The 16025-nt window shown below is 49.4% G+C and overlaps 8 protein-coding genes across 8 annotated transcripts; 3 read left to right on the top strand and 5 right to left on the bottom strand.

Moving 5' to 3' along the window:
- Positions 1–197: 197 nt before the first annotated feature.
- FOBCDRAFT_210964 (ARS binding protein 2-domain-containing protein) lies at positions 198–2777 on the bottom strand. The gene is made up of 2 exons (XM_031181409.3): positions 1972–2777; positions 198–1916 (listed from the first exon to the last, which is right to left on the bottom strand). The coding sequence occupies exons 1-2, from the start codon at positions 2413–2415 to the stop codon at positions 390–392; spliced, it is 1971 nt and encodes a 656-aa protein (XP_031042177.2). The 5' UTR covers positions 2416–2777; the 3' UTR covers positions 198–389.
- Positions 2778–3284: 507 nt separating this feature from the next.
- On the top strand, positions 3285–4310 carry FOBCDRAFT_210965 (uncharacterized protein). Its single transcript, XM_031181411.3, has one exon. The coding sequence runs from the start codon at positions 3427–3429 to the stop codon at positions 4273–4275; it is 849 nt and encodes a 282-aa protein (XP_031042179.2). The 5' UTR covers positions 3285–3426; the 3' UTR covers positions 4276–4310.
- A 75-nt stretch (positions 4311–4385) lies between these two features.
- FOBCDRAFT_2662 (Sds3-like-domain-containing protein) lies at positions 4386–6728 on the bottom strand. The gene is made up of 2 exons (XM_031181412.3): positions 5934–6728; positions 4386–5875 (listed from the first exon to the last, which is right to left on the bottom strand). Exons 1-2 carry the CDS (start codon positions 6339–6341, stop codon positions 4655–4657), a joined length of 1629 nt encoding a protein of 542 aa, XP_031042180.2. The 5' UTR covers positions 6342–6728; the 3' UTR covers positions 4386–4654.
- Positions 6729–6948: 220 nt separating this feature from the next.
- FOBCDRAFT_210967 (uncharacterized protein) lies at positions 6949–8231 on the bottom strand. Its single transcript, XM_031181413.3, has one exon. The coding sequence runs from the start codon at positions 8126–8128 to the stop codon at positions 7004–7006; it is 1125 nt and encodes a 374-aa protein (XP_031042181.2). The 5' UTR covers positions 8129–8231; the 3' UTR covers positions 6949–7003.
- A 97-nt stretch (positions 8232–8328) lies between these two features.
- On the top strand, positions 8329–9379 carry FOBCDRAFT_2666 (uncharacterized protein). Its single transcript, XM_031181414.3, has 3 exons — positions 8329–8484; positions 8557–8728; positions 8783–9379. The coding sequence occupies exons 1-3, from the start codon at positions 8374–8376 to the stop codon at positions 9289–9291; spliced, it is 792 nt and encodes a 263-aa protein (XP_031042182.2). The 5' UTR covers positions 8329–8373; the 3' UTR covers positions 9292–9379.
- Positions 9380–9386: 7 nt separating this feature from the next.
- Positions 9387–13266, bottom strand: FOBCDRAFT_2669 (adaptin N terminal region-domain-containing protein). Its single transcript, XM_031181415.3, has 4 exons — positions 12302–13266; positions 11912–12246; positions 9899–11859; positions 9387–9847 (listed from the first exon to the last, which is right to left on the bottom strand). The coding sequence occupies exons 1-4, from the start codon at positions 12796–12798 to the stop codon at positions 9683–9685; spliced, it is 2958 nt and encodes a 985-aa protein (XP_031042183.2). The 5' UTR covers positions 12799–13266; the 3' UTR covers positions 9387–9682.
- A 259-nt stretch (positions 13267–13525) lies between these two features.
- Positions 13526–14761, top strand: FOBCDRAFT_313819 (S-adenosyl-L-methionine-dependent methyltransferase). Its single transcript, XM_031181417.3, has 2 exons — positions 13526–13882; positions 13932–14761. Exons 1-2 carry the CDS (start codon positions 13628–13630, stop codon positions 14751–14753), a joined length of 1077 nt encoding a protein of 358 aa, XP_031042185.2. The 5' UTR covers positions 13526–13627; the 3' UTR covers positions 14754–14761.
- FOBCDRAFT_210975 (actin-related protein 2/3 complex subunit 5) lies at positions 14762–15788 on the bottom strand. Its single transcript, XM_031181416.3, has 3 exons — positions 15379–15788; positions 15172–15299; positions 14762–15117 (listed from the first exon to the last, which is right to left on the bottom strand). Exons 1-3 carry the CDS (start codon positions 15631–15633, stop codon positions 14895–14897), a joined length of 606 nt encoding a protein of 201 aa, XP_031042184.1. The 5' UTR covers positions 15634–15788; the 3' UTR covers positions 14762–14894.
- Between the last annotated feature and the right edge of the window lie 237 nt (positions 15789–16025).

Below are 16025 nucleotides of genomic sequence, written 5' to 3' on the forward strand. Positions count from 1 at the left end.
ACATTCTCGGAGTCGCCGATGGGATTTCCTTGGCTTTATCTCAATCGGGATGTGAGCCTCCGAAAGATCCGAATATTATATACCAAACATGGCTCTCGTAAATGTTCAGTGACACCATCTTACATTATGTGTGCCTAGAATGCACATAGTTATGTGCATTGTATCGAGGTTCACATTCACCGCTATTTGGAACACGATTTTCAAGGTAACCACATGTTATTCTCAGTAAAAAAAGCACCCAAGATAAGCGACCACATACAAATATGCACCAATTCGCGAAGTATCAACCAAAAGAAGCAACGCCATATATGCCCTGAGGAAAGAAACAACCAAATAACTCCGATCAACAATGCACACCATTGCAAACCTCTACAGTATTCCACAGAGCATCATTTCTTAGGTACACCCCTCAGAATATCCGTCACCTTCATCCTCAGATCCATAAACGTCTTATCCTTCTTATCCAACTCTTCAAGCAGCTTCTCATACTTAGCCTGCCACTCATCCGCAGATAACTTGGATGCTGATTCCGCAGACGTAGCTTCGGGACTCGGCTCTTTAGAATCCTCAAGCATCTCCACAGGTACAGCAATTTCCATCTGATATTGACCCCTGAGATGACCTAGACCATATATCCATTCACAAGTATACTTCATCGCACCGTCTTGCACGCCAACGCGTTTGAGTTTCGTCGTCCCGGCTAGGAGGTACCCGCCTCCTGTCATGGCAGCTAGGTTGATCAAAAACATGTCCGGTGATGCTGCCTTTCTGTACAAGTCTTCGAGAACCGAGTTGACGATCGCCATCGCTTCAGTCGTTGAGCATGTATGTGTTGGATTTCCTTCAGCATCGAGCCAATTTGCCCCGAAGAGACTGCGCATCATATAACCGATAACCTCATCCACGTTCGTACGTTCTTCAAGCCTCTCGAAATACAACCTCGGAACATCCTTTTGTTGTGACATTGTATCCTCAGCTTGCTGCTGGCGTGACGTAGTCACTTCGTTCGTAGCTCTTGCAAAGTTCGATGATGTTCCGACGTATGTATGCGGAGGAGGAGCCTGAGTTTCACTGGGGCCGTTGATGACCACGACTGGGGGAGGAGTTGCAAGTCTAACACTGCCTGATGGTCTTTCGGGGACTTGTAAAGATATACTCGGGCGAGAAGGCCTCGGTGGAGCAGGGGTAGGATGCGGCTGTGATGTTATCGAGGGGATCGAGAAACTATTCTCTGACTGTCCACTATCTGCCCCGGGAGCTGAGACTGGCGGAGTACAAATGGGGGCTACGGGTTCCTCAGGGGCCGTTGTGGTGGCCGTGGTAGAAAACGGAGGCAGAGAAGCATCTATAGGAGTTCTATTCATCGGTGGCCGTCCTCGTGGTTTGACACCACCGTTGGGAACTCCGGGTCTCCAGGCAGAAGACACATTCTTGGGCCCTCTGCGCTGCGTCGTAAGTCTCGGCTTCGACGGTGTAACAGCAGACTGTGGCTCAAGAGCATCGTCCCAGAAAGATTTCCTCGAGTTCGGTGTAATAGCAGACTGCGGCCACCGAAATAGAGGCGTCTGCTGAGAAGCATCACTCGGAGTCCACGGTGCAGCGCTTAGCTTCGTGGGATCTGCTGACAATGACATTGACATAGGACCGCTTACGGCCTCAACAGCTGATGACGGTGCAAGGTGAGATCTCTGAGCGGGAGAAGTGGCTGTGTCATCGTCGACGGGACGCTTTCTACCTCTCTTTGGCCGTATGTGTGGGAAAAGAGCCCTCAGAGCCATGTCATCCTCGATAGCCACACCATCGCGGATGGGCTGGCTTGTAGGGTTACTGTCAGTAGGGATCCTTGTCCAGTAATCATTCGGAATGTCCATCAGATACTCGAAAAATGCCTTGACGTGCATGGAATTCATCCACTTCTAGACCAGTCTTTAGTGGGTAAACCTTGAGTTTGGGTGGCTCTACATCACACACCTTTAATCTCACGCCATACTGTGCAACTTTCTGGGCACTCTCCTCCTTGTTTGGGTCTGGGGGCTCAACACCAAGCTTTGTAGTCAATTCTGTCCATGTCCGGATCTCGCTGTTGTAAAACTTGCGGACGAGCTCATAGATGGCGAATGTGCTGAAGGACTTGCCGCCGCTGCGAGGAGGATTACGGAATGCCTCTCTCAGACTTGTCGTGTCTGTAGAGAGCGGCACTGCCGGATTGCAAAAGAGAATAAAGTCAACGTAAGCATCCTCTACCGTGTTCTCGGAAACGCTACGGTCCGGAAGGCCCGGGCGCGTGGTCGGAGGCGCAGCGGATCCGGCCCCCGATGCGCCGGGCTGAGGTGGAGGCTGAGTCTGGGCCGGACTCGGAGCCGGAGGTGACGGAGAGGGCCCGGTTGCGTTGTTGACAGAGGCAGGTGACGGCATTTCGAGTTCATCTCTTCAAGTTTTCTTGGCCGTGAGTTATTTAGCAGGTCTTTCACATAGTCGATTTTGCTGTTTCGTCTCATGTGAGAATCGGGGGTAAACAGAGACAGACAAGAGTGAGCCCGAAGGATGAGATTTGAGACATGAACTGGCTGATCCAACGGGGCAACGGATGAACAAATGAACCAAGGCTGAAGAAATCTCTTGAGAGCAATAGTGTTCCAGTTTAAGACAGTTTAAGAGTGTGATAGCCTTGCAGATACCATTTAGCGAAGAGTATTTCACGCGTTTCAGAAATGAAAGGGGGATTCAAGTTGCAAATTAGGCCACCAAGCGATGGAGCAAAAGGGGCTAAATTTAGCAATTGGCCCAGGATGAGGAGTTTCTGCTTACTGCCACTGTAGATCTATGTCTATATCTATCTATCTCGTATACATTAAGACGGCCGTGCACAATCAAGCGAAATGCTTTTCTTTAACGTTAGCCTATTTCTTGACATAACCAATCTATTCCAACTCTAACAAACCCGTATAATTCCCGACATACTCACTCTATAATTCCCATTGGTTCTCTTAACTAGGTCAATTAACAAACAAGCTGTGTACAGTAATCAAAACCCTTTACTAATCGACCGTACGCCCTTGTGGCCATGTCAATTGACCTCCAGCCAACGGTTGTGCATCTTGGAATTGCGTGCTCAAGCGCATACGGCCTCATGGCCAATTCTGGTATGAGATGGTGAAGTGAACTCGGTTCTGATTTGAAATCCACATATTATGATGGTAACATCTCTGAGTGCAGATGAAAAGTATAAAGAGCTGGACAGGAAGCAACTTATTGCAGAGAGCATCTTTGTTGATTCAATAATCGATTTAAATCATCGCATTTGATGTCTCTGGCATCATCGCTATTGTAAAAACTCACATCAGTTTCTCTGATATCCCTTACACCTCTGTATTCTGGTCCATTTGATACACTTCGACGGTTCTATAAGTCCTATAAGTCTTGACAATGGCCATCTCTTCAACTATTCCCCGTGGCGACGTCACTGCAACCCTGAACTTCTTCAATCCTCCCTCCGACAATTCAACTCCCTATAACCACGTCGATACTCCTCCCAAGGGTCTTCCTCAGCGCAACTTCACAGACAACCCTCAACCAACTGTCATACACGACATCCGTGGTCATGAGTCCAAGTATCATCTAGACCGTGATGCTTTCCAAGTCATCCAAGACGTTCCACCCTCCAGCGAGGTCGACTTCGTCGATGATGATTCTATCAAGGAGAACTACTACCCAGAGCTTGAACAGCTTCTCCTCAACAACGTCCCTGGCTCTAACAGGGTCTTCTTCTTTGATCACACTATTCGTCGTCAAACACCCAATGCTACTCGTGTGCCTGTGACTCGTGTACACATTGATCAAACAGCTGCGGCTGTAGCTCAGCGAGTTCGCAGATACTTCCCAGGTGAGGCAGATGAGCTTCTCAAGCGTCGCTATCGTCTCATCAACGTCTGGCGACCTCTGAACAAGAAGCCCCTCGAGTCTTTTCCTCTGGCTGTTGCATCCTCTGCTTCTGTCGAAGACGACGACGTCATCCCTGTTGAGCACCGATATCCAGATGGGTACCGCGGTTGGACTGCAGCGATTCAGCATGATCCTGAGCAGAAGTGGTACTACCTCAGTGGTATGACGGGCAGCGAGAGGCTGTTGCTGGAGTGCTTCGATAGCGAGTCCCTCAAGCCCGGATCTAATATCAAGGGTCGTGTGCCGCATACTGCTTTTGAAGATCCCAGGACCCGGGCTGAGGCGGAAGGTCGCGAGAGTATCGAGGTGCGCGCATTGGTATTTGGTCCTTGAAGCTGTGTTGCTTGGAAGGGTAAAAGAAAGAGCATGGCACTGGAGTTTATGATATTATGATATGTTGATCCAGTCGCAACCAATTTGATATAACAAGCATGACATTTCTATTTCTATTCATCGAGTCTCAGCCCGATAGGAAAAGCGAAAACATAAAAAACATATCCATTGCTGATGTTTCAGCTCGTTTCTTTATCCACAAGCCTTGAGTAAAACTCATCCCAACTTGATGAGCCCGTTTAACAGACCCCACACCGTCCGCTGATGTAGTCTTTCGGACTTCCATGAAATCAGATGCCGCCGTAAGCCAAATCGATGCTACGCCTTTGCGCCGCGCTTGCAATACTATAAAAGAAGGTCATTTGCGCCGCGAGAATCTCTAGTTCTTACGTCCCTTGCCACGCGTACTGCTGCTACCCTGGCGGCTCATGGCAACTCCGCCGGCACTGCTCTGGCGACTCATAGGCACTGCGGCGCTGGACAGAGCTGCTACTGAAGTAGCTGCACCAGCATGTGCTGGGCTTGGCTGATCTCGAAGGCTGCTGAGAGCTGGTAGACCCAATGAATCGCGAACATATTCCGGGTCTTCTCTAGGGGCGCTAGTAAAAGCGACATATCGTGAATGCTGGTAAGGTATTGATACAGCAGCGAGAACCCGGCGCATTCCAGTTGGGCGATCAAGGTGAGCTCCAGGCTTGTGTGCTGCGTCGTATTGCTTGAAGAAGCCCATGATCGTAAGATCAGAAGTGATATCGTCATTAGACAGAGGTACAGGGAAGTTCTGGTCCGCTGTACGAGGGTAGGGCTTGAGGTATTGCTGGGGAACCGGAGGAGGCATCTTGGGGGGTTCGTGGGCGTGGAGAATATCCAAGTTGTGAACTTCGAAATTGGTGATACCCTCAAGACCTAAAATCTTGTCGTCAAGCAAATTGCCGCCACGAGTGCTACGGGTGGCGTGCGAGACGGAGCGCTCCATAGCTGGGGCAGATGGTTGAGAATCGGCGTCCTGATCGCCATTGGCCTCACCATTGCCGGAATCGCTGTCTTCGGGAGAGCCGCCGCCACTGACACGGTTGCGAAGAATGTACTGGTGCGCAGCAAGGGCAGCAGTGTTATAGTTTAGCGACAGCTCCTTGTCAGTGAAAAGCTTGTCAATGCTGTAGATAGGTCCGTTCTGCTTAGCAGCAGCACGAGCCTTCTCAGACTGCCAGAGTGGTGTTGTATTGTGGTTGTCGAGGGCTCGTCGTGTCGGGGCAGGTGAGCCGTCGTCATCGCCGGCGTTTCGCTTGCGCTTCTTGTTGTCGGAATACATCTGCAGATCGTCGGCGTCCTTGCGCAGACGTGTGGCTCGCTTTCCATGGGGACCACCGGGGCTCGCAGGATTGGTCAAGCTGAACTGATTGGGGTTGAGTAGCAAGGCATTGGAATCATTAATCTCCAAAACCTCTTTCTCGCGGTTCAACCGGTTCTTCTTGTGGGTGAGGGTATTGACCAATCGATCTCGAAGGGTGTTGGTAAGGGCTCGGTGCTCGCGCTTGGCGGTCTCAACCTTGTAGTCGTAAGTGTTTCTATATTCTTCTCGTCGTCGGTCGTATTCATTCTGTTTGGATAAATGGTTAGCAAGACACTTGGTCGTGTGGCGTGGGACGGTTTCTTACTTTTGACTGCGCCAGCTGAAAGTCACGAATTTCTACCAAATCCTCGACTTCGTCAACGAAGTCAGAGAATCGAATGCCAGCCATGTCAAGCAAGCTTCGGGCATCTTCGGCGTTGACCGGAGGACCTCGTGTGTTGGTGTGCTCCTTCTGGAGTTCAGAGATGACCTCAAGGACCTTTGGATCGTAAGGGTCGAAGCGCTGGACGAGATTGATGTCGAACTGGATCTTCTGGAGCTGATCGCGATATGTCATGTCCCTTTCCCGGTGGAACTTATCGGTCATGCTAGAGAGTCTCTCTATAAGAGCTTGTCGCTTGCGATCTCTTTTTGACTGGGAAGCGGGAGCAGGAGAGCGTCGGTCGGATCGGTTGGCCATGTTTGTAAGGGCCGCTGCTTCGTTGGCGGCCATTGCAAATAGTTGTGGTTATGTGTAAGTGGTGTCTGATGTTTGCAAGAATGCTTCTGTAGGCTTCAAGAAATGAATTCAGAAGGTTGAGAGTCGTGCTATCTTCGTGATTGTGGGTTCAAGGTTGAGGTTGAGGTTGTAAGGGTTGGGAGAGTAAAGAGTCCATGCAACTTGGGATAAAAGAGCTGAGTGCAAGTAAAAGAGATGGCCAAGACAAATAGATTCAGAGGGTGTCAACTCCACAACAAGTTGGGTACTTATTGGTTGGTAAAAGTAGAATAGAGCAGGCAAACGAACAATTGCCAGCGTCAGTGCCAGTGCAATGCAATGCAATGATAGAACAATGTGGCAATGGAAGTAAAGCAACCTGGAAGTGTTTCTATTGTCTCGGCTCAAACTGGGAGAGACGCAGGCCCAGAGAGGCATGACCTCGCCGGGGCGCTTACTAGTGACCTCACCGCCTGCTGCAAACGGCAGTATAGGAAAATAGTGCCCCGGGCCGATATTGTCATGCGGTTAGTGGAGTGATTGGCTGTATGGTCACAGTGCGAGATACTGTACCTACACGGTCAGCGATAGAGCTTAACCTTCAACAGGGACAATTAATACGTTCAGTGGAAACAATATATTTTATAGCTTTCAGTTTATGAGTCTCTATCATTGGTTCACAGACCTCCTCGAAGCTTGTGCAACTGGCTAATCAGTCCAAATCCACCCGGTGACTTTGTATCCTCTACCACAGTCGCTGCAGCATCTCTCGTGACACTGCCTTTCCGTGACCGTGATTCCACTTTAGTCTTTTCCTTGGTCTGCTCCATTTCCTTCATTAGATCCCGATGCTTGTCTTCAACCGTCTTGGCAAGACCCTCTATAAACTTATTTCGTCCCTTCTCCTCTGCTGTGTCCTTCCATACACGGTTAAGCTCCTTGAGTTGTTCAATTCTCTGTGCCGCTTTCTCAATGCCTTGAATAGGGTCGTCAGACTTGTTCAATAGATCTGATATCTCGTTTCTGATGTTCTTGAGTACTTCCTTGCCCTTTTCCTCAGAACTTTGCTGTGCTGAACCTGGCTCGGGTGCTGATACTGAGAGGAAACCGGAGCTGACGGAGATCTCTGATGGTGGGAAGACGAATTCCATGGCATCTCCGAATGTCTTAATAACTGAGTCCAGGCGTGCTCGCACAAGAGTTAATGTTTGTAACTGTCTGATGAATTCAGGGTCATCTGGATTGGCTCCATCGTTGGTAACAGCTGCAGCAGTTGTCGACGGTGCCGCACTCCGATCTTCTTTAGCAGCGGCCGCTGCGGCATTCTTTGCCTCAATGGCTTCTTGCAATCCTTCGGGAACAAACATCTTGATGTCGTCATGAAGCGTCTCATTCATAGTCTCCTGGAGACTCAACGTCTCGCCTCGTAGTAGCTCCACCTCATAAGCCAGGCGACTCCCGCTTCTCAAAATGTCATCAGTAAGATGCGTAAGAGTAGTTGACAGCCGTGAAGTCTGGGCGTTAAGTTGTGAAATAAGAGTCTGAGCTTGCGTGGACAGCTCAGCGAGCGGTGCGACATCTCCGGTTCGGCCAGGTATAGAGCGCTGCTGCAGTGGAGGAAGGGTTGAGTTGAGGAAAGTTGCGGGATCAAATGTAGGGTCTAGAAAGTCTTGTAGAAATTCATCTGACGTATGTGTTGACTTTGGCTGGATAACAGCTCTTGACTTTCGTCTCGTGTGTCCTGGTCTTGTAGCCGCGCTGCTGGTAGCCCTTCGGCGGCCAGTTTTCAGATCAGTAGCCATCTCTGATAAGCCTCAAATGTATAGAGCTCTCTCTACTCTCTCGCTTTTGTGAATATTTGTCGTTATAAAATTGGTTTAGAAGTCCCAAGGGGTATGGTTTCTGACTGAGCTATGTTGGCCACTTTGGGTCGTTGGCACTGAATGCATGACCTAACCGATGATAATCCGGTTGCCCAAAATCACTTGCCCACTTACAAACAATCACCACTCTCTTAGCAACAGACTTACAAAACCTCATACATAACATGAGTGATTCTCAAGACGAGATGAGGATTGATCCTTCAAGGGCTCAGGCTCTTGTTTCTCAGCTTAGTTCTGTCAAAGAGCGTATTGCTGCCGTAGCAAACGGTCGAAAAGTATGCATGACACTCACTCTCACTCTCACATTGAAACACCATAAAATATACACTGGCTTACATTCATATCAGGTCCGACTTGTCGCTGTCTCAAAGCTCAAGCCTGTAAATGACATTCTAGCACTTCATCAGGCTCCTACTTCCCATACTCACTTTGGTGAGAACTATTCTCAAGAGTTGACTCAAAAAGCAGCTTTGCTCCCGAAAACTATTCAGTGGCATTTTATCGGTGGCCTCCAGTCTAGTAAGAGACCTGACTCACACGTATGGAACCACGCATACTGATATGATATATTAGGCCATTGCAAGTCCCTGGGAAAGATCCCCAATCTCTTCTGTGTCTCAAGCATAGATACTTCCAAGAAGGCCCAGCTTCTCAACACTGCCCGCACAAATCTTCTTTCTTCACAGCCTGATCTTGACAAGATTGGTGTCCACGTGCAAGTCAACACATCCGGAGAGGAAGCCAAGTCTGGCTGTGCCCCCGGTGAAGAGACCGTTGCTCTATGCCGTGAAGTCATTGAGACATGCCCCAGCCTCCGTTTTCTCGGTCTCATGACCATCGGGGCTATTGCTCGCAGCAAAGCCACTACCGCTGAGACTGAGAATGAGGACTTTGTTACTCTCAAGGAGCAGCTAGATCTTGTGGCTAAGGAGCTGAATTTGGATAAGGATAGCCTGGAGTTGAGCATGGGTATGAGTGAGGATTTTGAAGGTGCAATTCGCCTGGGAAGCAGTGAGGTTCGTGTAGGCAGCACTATTTTCGGGCAGAGGCCAGCTAAGGCAGATGCAAAGATCAAGGAGTAAATAGCGAGTTAACACAAAGTCAGCCCCATTCAAGCCCACCTTCTTCAAGTTGATGGGTTTCTTCAATGACCTAACACCTGCTCCATCGTCTTCACCGCTTGATTACATTTTTCTTTGCATCATGTTCATTCAATTTACAATGAGAGATCGTGGTATGTAACAACTGCATCCTCCTTGATCAGATCACTCCGCACAGCTTCATCGCCTTGTGCGGTAAAGAGGGACTATACAAGGAGGATCGACGCAGGCAACTTTTCAGCCAATAAACGACTGGCTTTAATTGAGCGCTTCCTCCGATTTCATGCTAGTTCCCCAACGCCCATATGCTTCTGTGGTATTATAACAACTCCTGTCCGGCGAATATATAGAAGATAAACATCGTGTTCTCCCATCAAGTCACCATAACATTACGGAAAGAGTCCGAAATCTGCTCCCGTGAAGGTGGCTCGAATCGATCCGGTCCCGTTGAGATTCCTGCAGCAAGCCGTTCTTGCATATACTTCAACAAGACCGCCGGCACGGAATCATCTGTGGCACGGATAGTCAATCGAATCATCTGATGAACAGTTAGAATATGCAACATCTGAAGCGGAATGGTTTCGCCTACCTGTTGTCCATAGTTTGGTTCCAGTCTCATAAGACAACCAAACTTGCCTCCTTGAGATGTGTGCAGCACGCTCGCACCAACAACGTTCTTGGGGTTGGGGTCAACCATGTCCAGCACACGCCATCTGAAACCCTCCACTGTCTTTGTGACGAAGCTCTCTGTGATTTCTCTGTCGCCCTTACCACTGACTCCAAAAATGGCCTGCGCCTCTCGGGGGGCACCACCAATCTGCTTCCATCTCTTGAAAAAGTCCTCAGCAGTCAACTCTGCCGGGTCCATAAATTTGTGTATAGACACGGGAAGCTTCAGAGTAAGTGCCTGTAGTGCACCAGCCAGGTAGCTGATGCGTACAGTCGGACTCTTCTCAAAAATCTTCTTTGCTTCGAACATAACAACTTGCTGGGACTGTCCACCTTGCACAATGGTACTATCAGGGAGGTTTTTGACGTCCCAGGTAAGGTTCTCTTTTTCGTTCTCGTCCAGATCCAATGTCGTTGTGAAGGAACTGATAGTTGCTGGTGTCTTGTTCTTAAAATATGTGATCAAGCAAGCCATCTGGCCACGATATTCTGATCGAACACCGATCTGTAACTGGCCATCTTCGTATAGAACGCCGTCTGATCGAACAAGAAGTTTGTTGAATCCTTGCTCCCATCCGGGTGACAAATGAGCTGCACTGGCCAAGTTAGGGGCCTTGAGCATCTTTGGCTCAGATGGTGTAGGTGCGTTGAGATCGAGCCCAGCCAAATCGGCAACACCATTGCTATGACCGTTTGTGCCAGTTGCAACCTGGCCATTCGGTTTGCCGTTCAGTGGGACATTCGAGCTAAAAGTCCTCTTGAGTGCTCCAGTACCCATGCTAAGTTCCCGAGCGTCCGCATTGGCATCCTTTCCTCCCACCACCCAGGTCCTTCGGTCGCTCGTATTAGCATGTTTCTGGTGTAGTCTGGAGAGAAGTGCAGACTGTCGTTCAGGGAAAGGAGGCATTTCGTCGCAAACTGTTCGAAGGAGGTCATCCGTTGGCATATTCACAAGGGTCAAGTATTCACAAGCTCTCTGTTGAAGCTCGGAGTCCAGGTTGTGGCTGTGAAACTCAAACACATGAACAAGCTGAGGCTTGATTTCCGGGAACAAGTTGACATATTTGACAAAGCATGAGAGAATCATGGCACGAGTACTCGAAGAGCATGCCGTCAGCTTGCCCTGAAGAGCCATAAACTGCTCAATAGGACTGCAACGGGGCTGGTCAGCGACCAAATGACCAAACTCTCCCAATATATAGGCGCCAATCTTGACCAGAGTCTCGTGGCAGTGATCGCCCTTGACATATTGTAACGCATTTTGAGCTGCGTAAACCTGTAGCTCCTCGTTGTTCGTCACAATTTGAATAACTCGCTGCCACACCTCATCGCTGACATGATCTCCAGCCATGGCGATAAGTCTGAGGGAGATATCAACGTACCACTGCACATCAGTGGCGTACTTTTCCGTAAGAATGGCAATCTTAAGGACCATTTCTTCTCGGATAGCGAAGTCGGCATTCTGTAGGTAGTGCAGTAGCTCACCAACGATGACTTGGGCATTTGTGGCGTCACACATGCTGTAGAGTAAGTCCAGACCCTTGCGACGAACACTGATATCTCGATCTTTGAGCGAGCCAAGAATAATTTCCTGGTGTTGCTTGATGGGATCCAGAGTTTCAGCGCGCGCAGCCAGATGTGTCATAGCTTCCAAGCCTAGATATCTGACGTTGGTCTCCCGGCTCTGGATAAATTTGCCCAGTCTCGTTGAAATTTGCTTCATCAGGCCATGTTCAGTGTCTAGGTGGATAATAAGGTTGATGGCTTCAAAGAGCACGGCGTTTTGAGCGTTGTTCTGTTGAACGTTCTTATTGGTCTCCATGGCTAGGTTCAGGATCTTTTGCAAAGACTCGCGAATCATTTCCCGAACATGAGTGTCCTCTGAACATTGTGTCAGTAACTGCTTCCTGTGTAATTGCGCTACCACACTTACCTGCAGGTGGAAAGTATTGCAGAAGTCGAAGTAATTTGATCTGCAGCCAGGGGCAGGGGACTTTGTAGTAAAGGTAATCGGTCGTATACTCGCCGTCGATAAGAATTCGCTTCAGACGAGCTGCTGCTTTGGCATACGCTCCCTTGTATTGCTCTAGATTATCTTGGGCCAGTGTCATGACCAGCGACGTGACGGAAAGTGCAACGCCGAGGTCAGAGTCATCCATAAGGTGGATAATGCGCTCCGCCCATTGCGGCGATACGATATCTGGGTGCTTGCGGTATAATCGGAGGAGCGTCAGAGCGGCCTTCTTCTTGACGAACGATTTTGAAGTACTGCGTAACAGCGGTCAGTGTGGTTCCTTCGCGCTAAAGGGGTATGAGCGCATACGGAGAAATCAGGAGTCTATGAACCTCCCCATTTAGGGCTTCGCCCATCTCTCGACTTCCAACATTGGCAATCGCATGAAGAGCAAGACAATTGAAAAGCTCATTATGGTCGAGTAGGTCCTTTCGGATGCTGTTGACGACAAGGTGCAGAAGCTCGTGCTTCTCGTGGAGAAAGAGTGTCATAGCCAGATAACCTATCTGCTTCTCTGAGTATTTGTTTGCTGAGATCAGATTCACGGCCTCGAGGTGCCCAAAATCGACATTCCAGCCCAGGATGTAAATATATAGCAACTTGCAGACATATTTCTTCTTGTGGTAACCGCTAAGACTGCCGTCCTTGAACTTCTGTCGAATATTGGCCAGCTCCTTATTGATTCGCTTCTCCTCGAGTTCACGCGCTCTCGCATTTCTGAGATCAGCAATGAACTGAACCAATCCACGCATATTGGCATTGCTGCTACTCGAGCGGCCGAGAAAGCCTGTGCCTGAGCTCGACATTTTGGGCGGTGGTATGCAAAGGTATTCGTGCGGTCAAGTCGCTGAAGACCCCTGATTTTTGGAACGAAACGGGGGGGAGTCGGCTTAGATGGATTCGTACGGTGGAAGGTGATGTCAAAATATCTCCGAGACAGAGTATGGTCGCGCCTTATCGCAAGAATCGCATAGTCGACTCGAATTGTCCAGACGGCTCACGCGCCAGACATCGATTGTATGTCGATGTGATGGGAGATTGCTCGCTGGAGGGGCGAGCTAGACTGAAGATGCGGATGGAGATGCGGTGGTGGGCGGTGCTCTGTTGGTGCGGCCTAATGGTTTAGTTAGGAGTTGCGGAAGAGGCCCGTGGGCTAGGGAACGGATGAGTCGGGGAATGACAAGGGCTACGACAGGCGAGAGGGGATTGTATTGTAAGCGTGTCGGTGATGAGAGAGCACTAGAGAGTCCCTACAACGAACGACACAGAAGGCCTCAAGAAGAAAAGGAAGATGTGTTTCTTAACAGCAAAATTGGTGGAAGAGGAGGTGAGAAGCGTGTTCATCTGTCATCCTATACCCAGGCCAGTAACTTCTAGCCTCTGAGAAGCCTCCTGCCTCCTGCCTCCTGCCTCCTACGGGTGCAATAACGGCCAGAAAGGGTTTAACCGCTCATGGTTGCACATGGTCCGTGCTTCGTTCACTTTAACACTGCAGCCAGTAGAGTGCTTCCATAGAGCTATCAAATTCATCATGACTTCAATTGCATCAATACTCGAGGGTTATCGTTATTCTACATAAACAAACTTCACATTCTTTTTCAAGCTCAAAGATAGCTTGATTGAATATAGTTCGCAATGTCATCTTGCACAGTTTCACGATTGGCAATGCGCTGTAGTCTACGGACTCTGTCACAGCCAACCAATCTCTATCACCACATCTCAAATCAACGGTTTTATGCTGTTCAAGCTGCTGGAGCGCCTCGTTTCCAGGTTTTCAATCGCCACACAAAATGGCTACAAAAGGAGCGAGCTGGTGCCAACTCTGAACAAAGTCGGGAAGCTGATTACCTCAAGGATGAGGTTGCAATTCGAGTATCAGAAAGACTTCTAGTAAGTAACCATGTCCTTGAAGCAACACTCGTTTCTCACATACCAATAGGACATCAAACGCAGATTTCCTCGAGTGTTAGATCTCGGCGCAAATTCATGCAATATCGCACGAGCTTTGGTCCAGGAGAATCCTGATCCTGACCCTAACACACCTGAGTCGCCACCACTGGCGACTCGTATTGATGAATTGGTTGCTGCTGATTCATCTCATTCACTGCTTCACCGTGATGCTGATCATGAGTTCAACAATAAGCTTAATATCACGCGGACGGTTGTGGATGACGAAGAAACGATTCCTTTCGAGCCTGCTTCTTTTGACCTGGTGATGAGCTCATTGAGTCTCCATTGGATCAACGATCTACCCGGTATCCTCACTCAGATCAACAACGTCCTCAAACCTGACTCTCCTTTCATCGGCGCTATGCTTGGTGGAGACACACTATTCGAGTTGAGAACGTCACTACAGCTGGCAGAGACAGAAAGACGAGGTGGCATGTCTCCTCGTGTCTCTCCTTTGGCTGATGTCAAGGACATAGGTGGTCTGCTCCAGAAAGCTGGCTTCAAGATGTTGACTGTTGATATCGATGATATCATCGTTGATTACCCTGACACATTTGCTTTGATGCAAGATCTTCAGGCCATGGGCGAGGGTAATGCTGTCCTCGGAAGGGAGATGGGTGCAATTTCCCGCGATGTTCTCCTCGCTGGCGATGCCATCTATAAGGAACTTCACGGTAACCCAGATGGATCTATTCCCGCGACTTTCCGAATCATTTATATGATCGGATGGCGGGAAGGTGAAAACCAGCCACAACCTCTGGCCAGAGGAAGTGGTGACATAAACTTGAAAGATGTCTTGGAGCAAAAGTAGAGGGCAGATGATTTGTATAATGTAAATAATGTAACACCAGAGCTATGTTCCGCGGACGGGGGTTTACTCTGCGGGTTATGAATTGGATTCATGATTCTATGTATTCTTGACCGCTCATCATCGCGAGCACGTATCTGGCCCCTAAACCTTTCGCCAGTCGGTCATTGTTCGGCCGATGCATCCCAGACCAGCGACCTCAACGACCTTCTCGTGCCAACTCAGGAGCACACTCATGGCTGCAGTGGCGGGCTCGTTCGAACCAGGTCGCCCAGCGATCTGGCTGAAACCTCCCGTCGATTGAGGTGTAACCTTGTTTGGTGATCGCGAAGCTGTTCCAGGGTGAACCGTAGCCATTCCCTTGTAGCTATTACATCGTTAGGTTTGCGCACTTATCCACCCGTTCCATCATTAAACGTACATATACTTCATCAGGACATCCAGGCACTCAGGGCCGCCCTCGGATCCATAGATGCTCTTCAGTAAGGGGGACATGTCGCTTGCCTTAATCGACTGGAGGACCTCAATGATAGTGTGCAGATGAGCATCCTAAGTAGACACGTCATGTTAGATTCCACATGTGTAGGGCAAATGTACGCTGCCGCATCTCGACTCTCTGTTGACGTACCTTGGCTGCATCCGTTCCGTTGTATACTGGAGTCTCCAAGCTGCCCCTCAAAGCTCCCTCCGCATCACCGCCTCTCAGAAGCTGCCTGATCTGCCCAGAAAGCTGTCGCACTTCCGCCTCGTCGATCTCGGGCTGTGGGGGGTGCAGAGTCGAGGTGTCGAAGTTGACGCTGGAGTCTTCGTTCAAGGCGTCGATGTTGATAGTGCGCCATGCGTCACCGAGCGTCGCGCTCGTATGCTGCTGGATAATTGACATCTTGGAAATTCGGTATTATCAATTGGTTTCAGGTGATTTTCCGTGCGACTCGAGGTATTGTGAGTATTCCTGTATTAACTGGAAGCTATATCGGTGTCGGCTTGGGTGGACGTTCAAGCTGCGTCAGCGATGGCGGGGTGGAGGTGAGGCTGGAGTTGTGGCTTGTGGGATAGTTACTTGCCTGGTTTGGAGCCCGCGAATGAGTGATAGGAGTGTACCTGAGCTTCAGTGGTGCGGCCCTATTGTAGCAGCCTACATCCTAGGAATATAGTGGGCTTTCGCTGTCTTCCAAACGGCTCAAGGTATTGCACTATCTAGGAAGCTCTCTGTCAACGCTGATGTCTTCACTTTCACACACGTCATACAACACTCTTTGTATCGTCGCTATGTAG

Source organism: Fusarium oxysporum, chromosome I (assembly GCF_013085055.1).
Source record: "Fusarium oxysporum Fo47 chromosome I, complete sequence".
Lineage (NCBI taxonomy): Eukaryota > Fungi > Ascomycota > Sordariomycetes > Hypocreales > Nectriaceae > Fusarium > Fusarium oxysporum.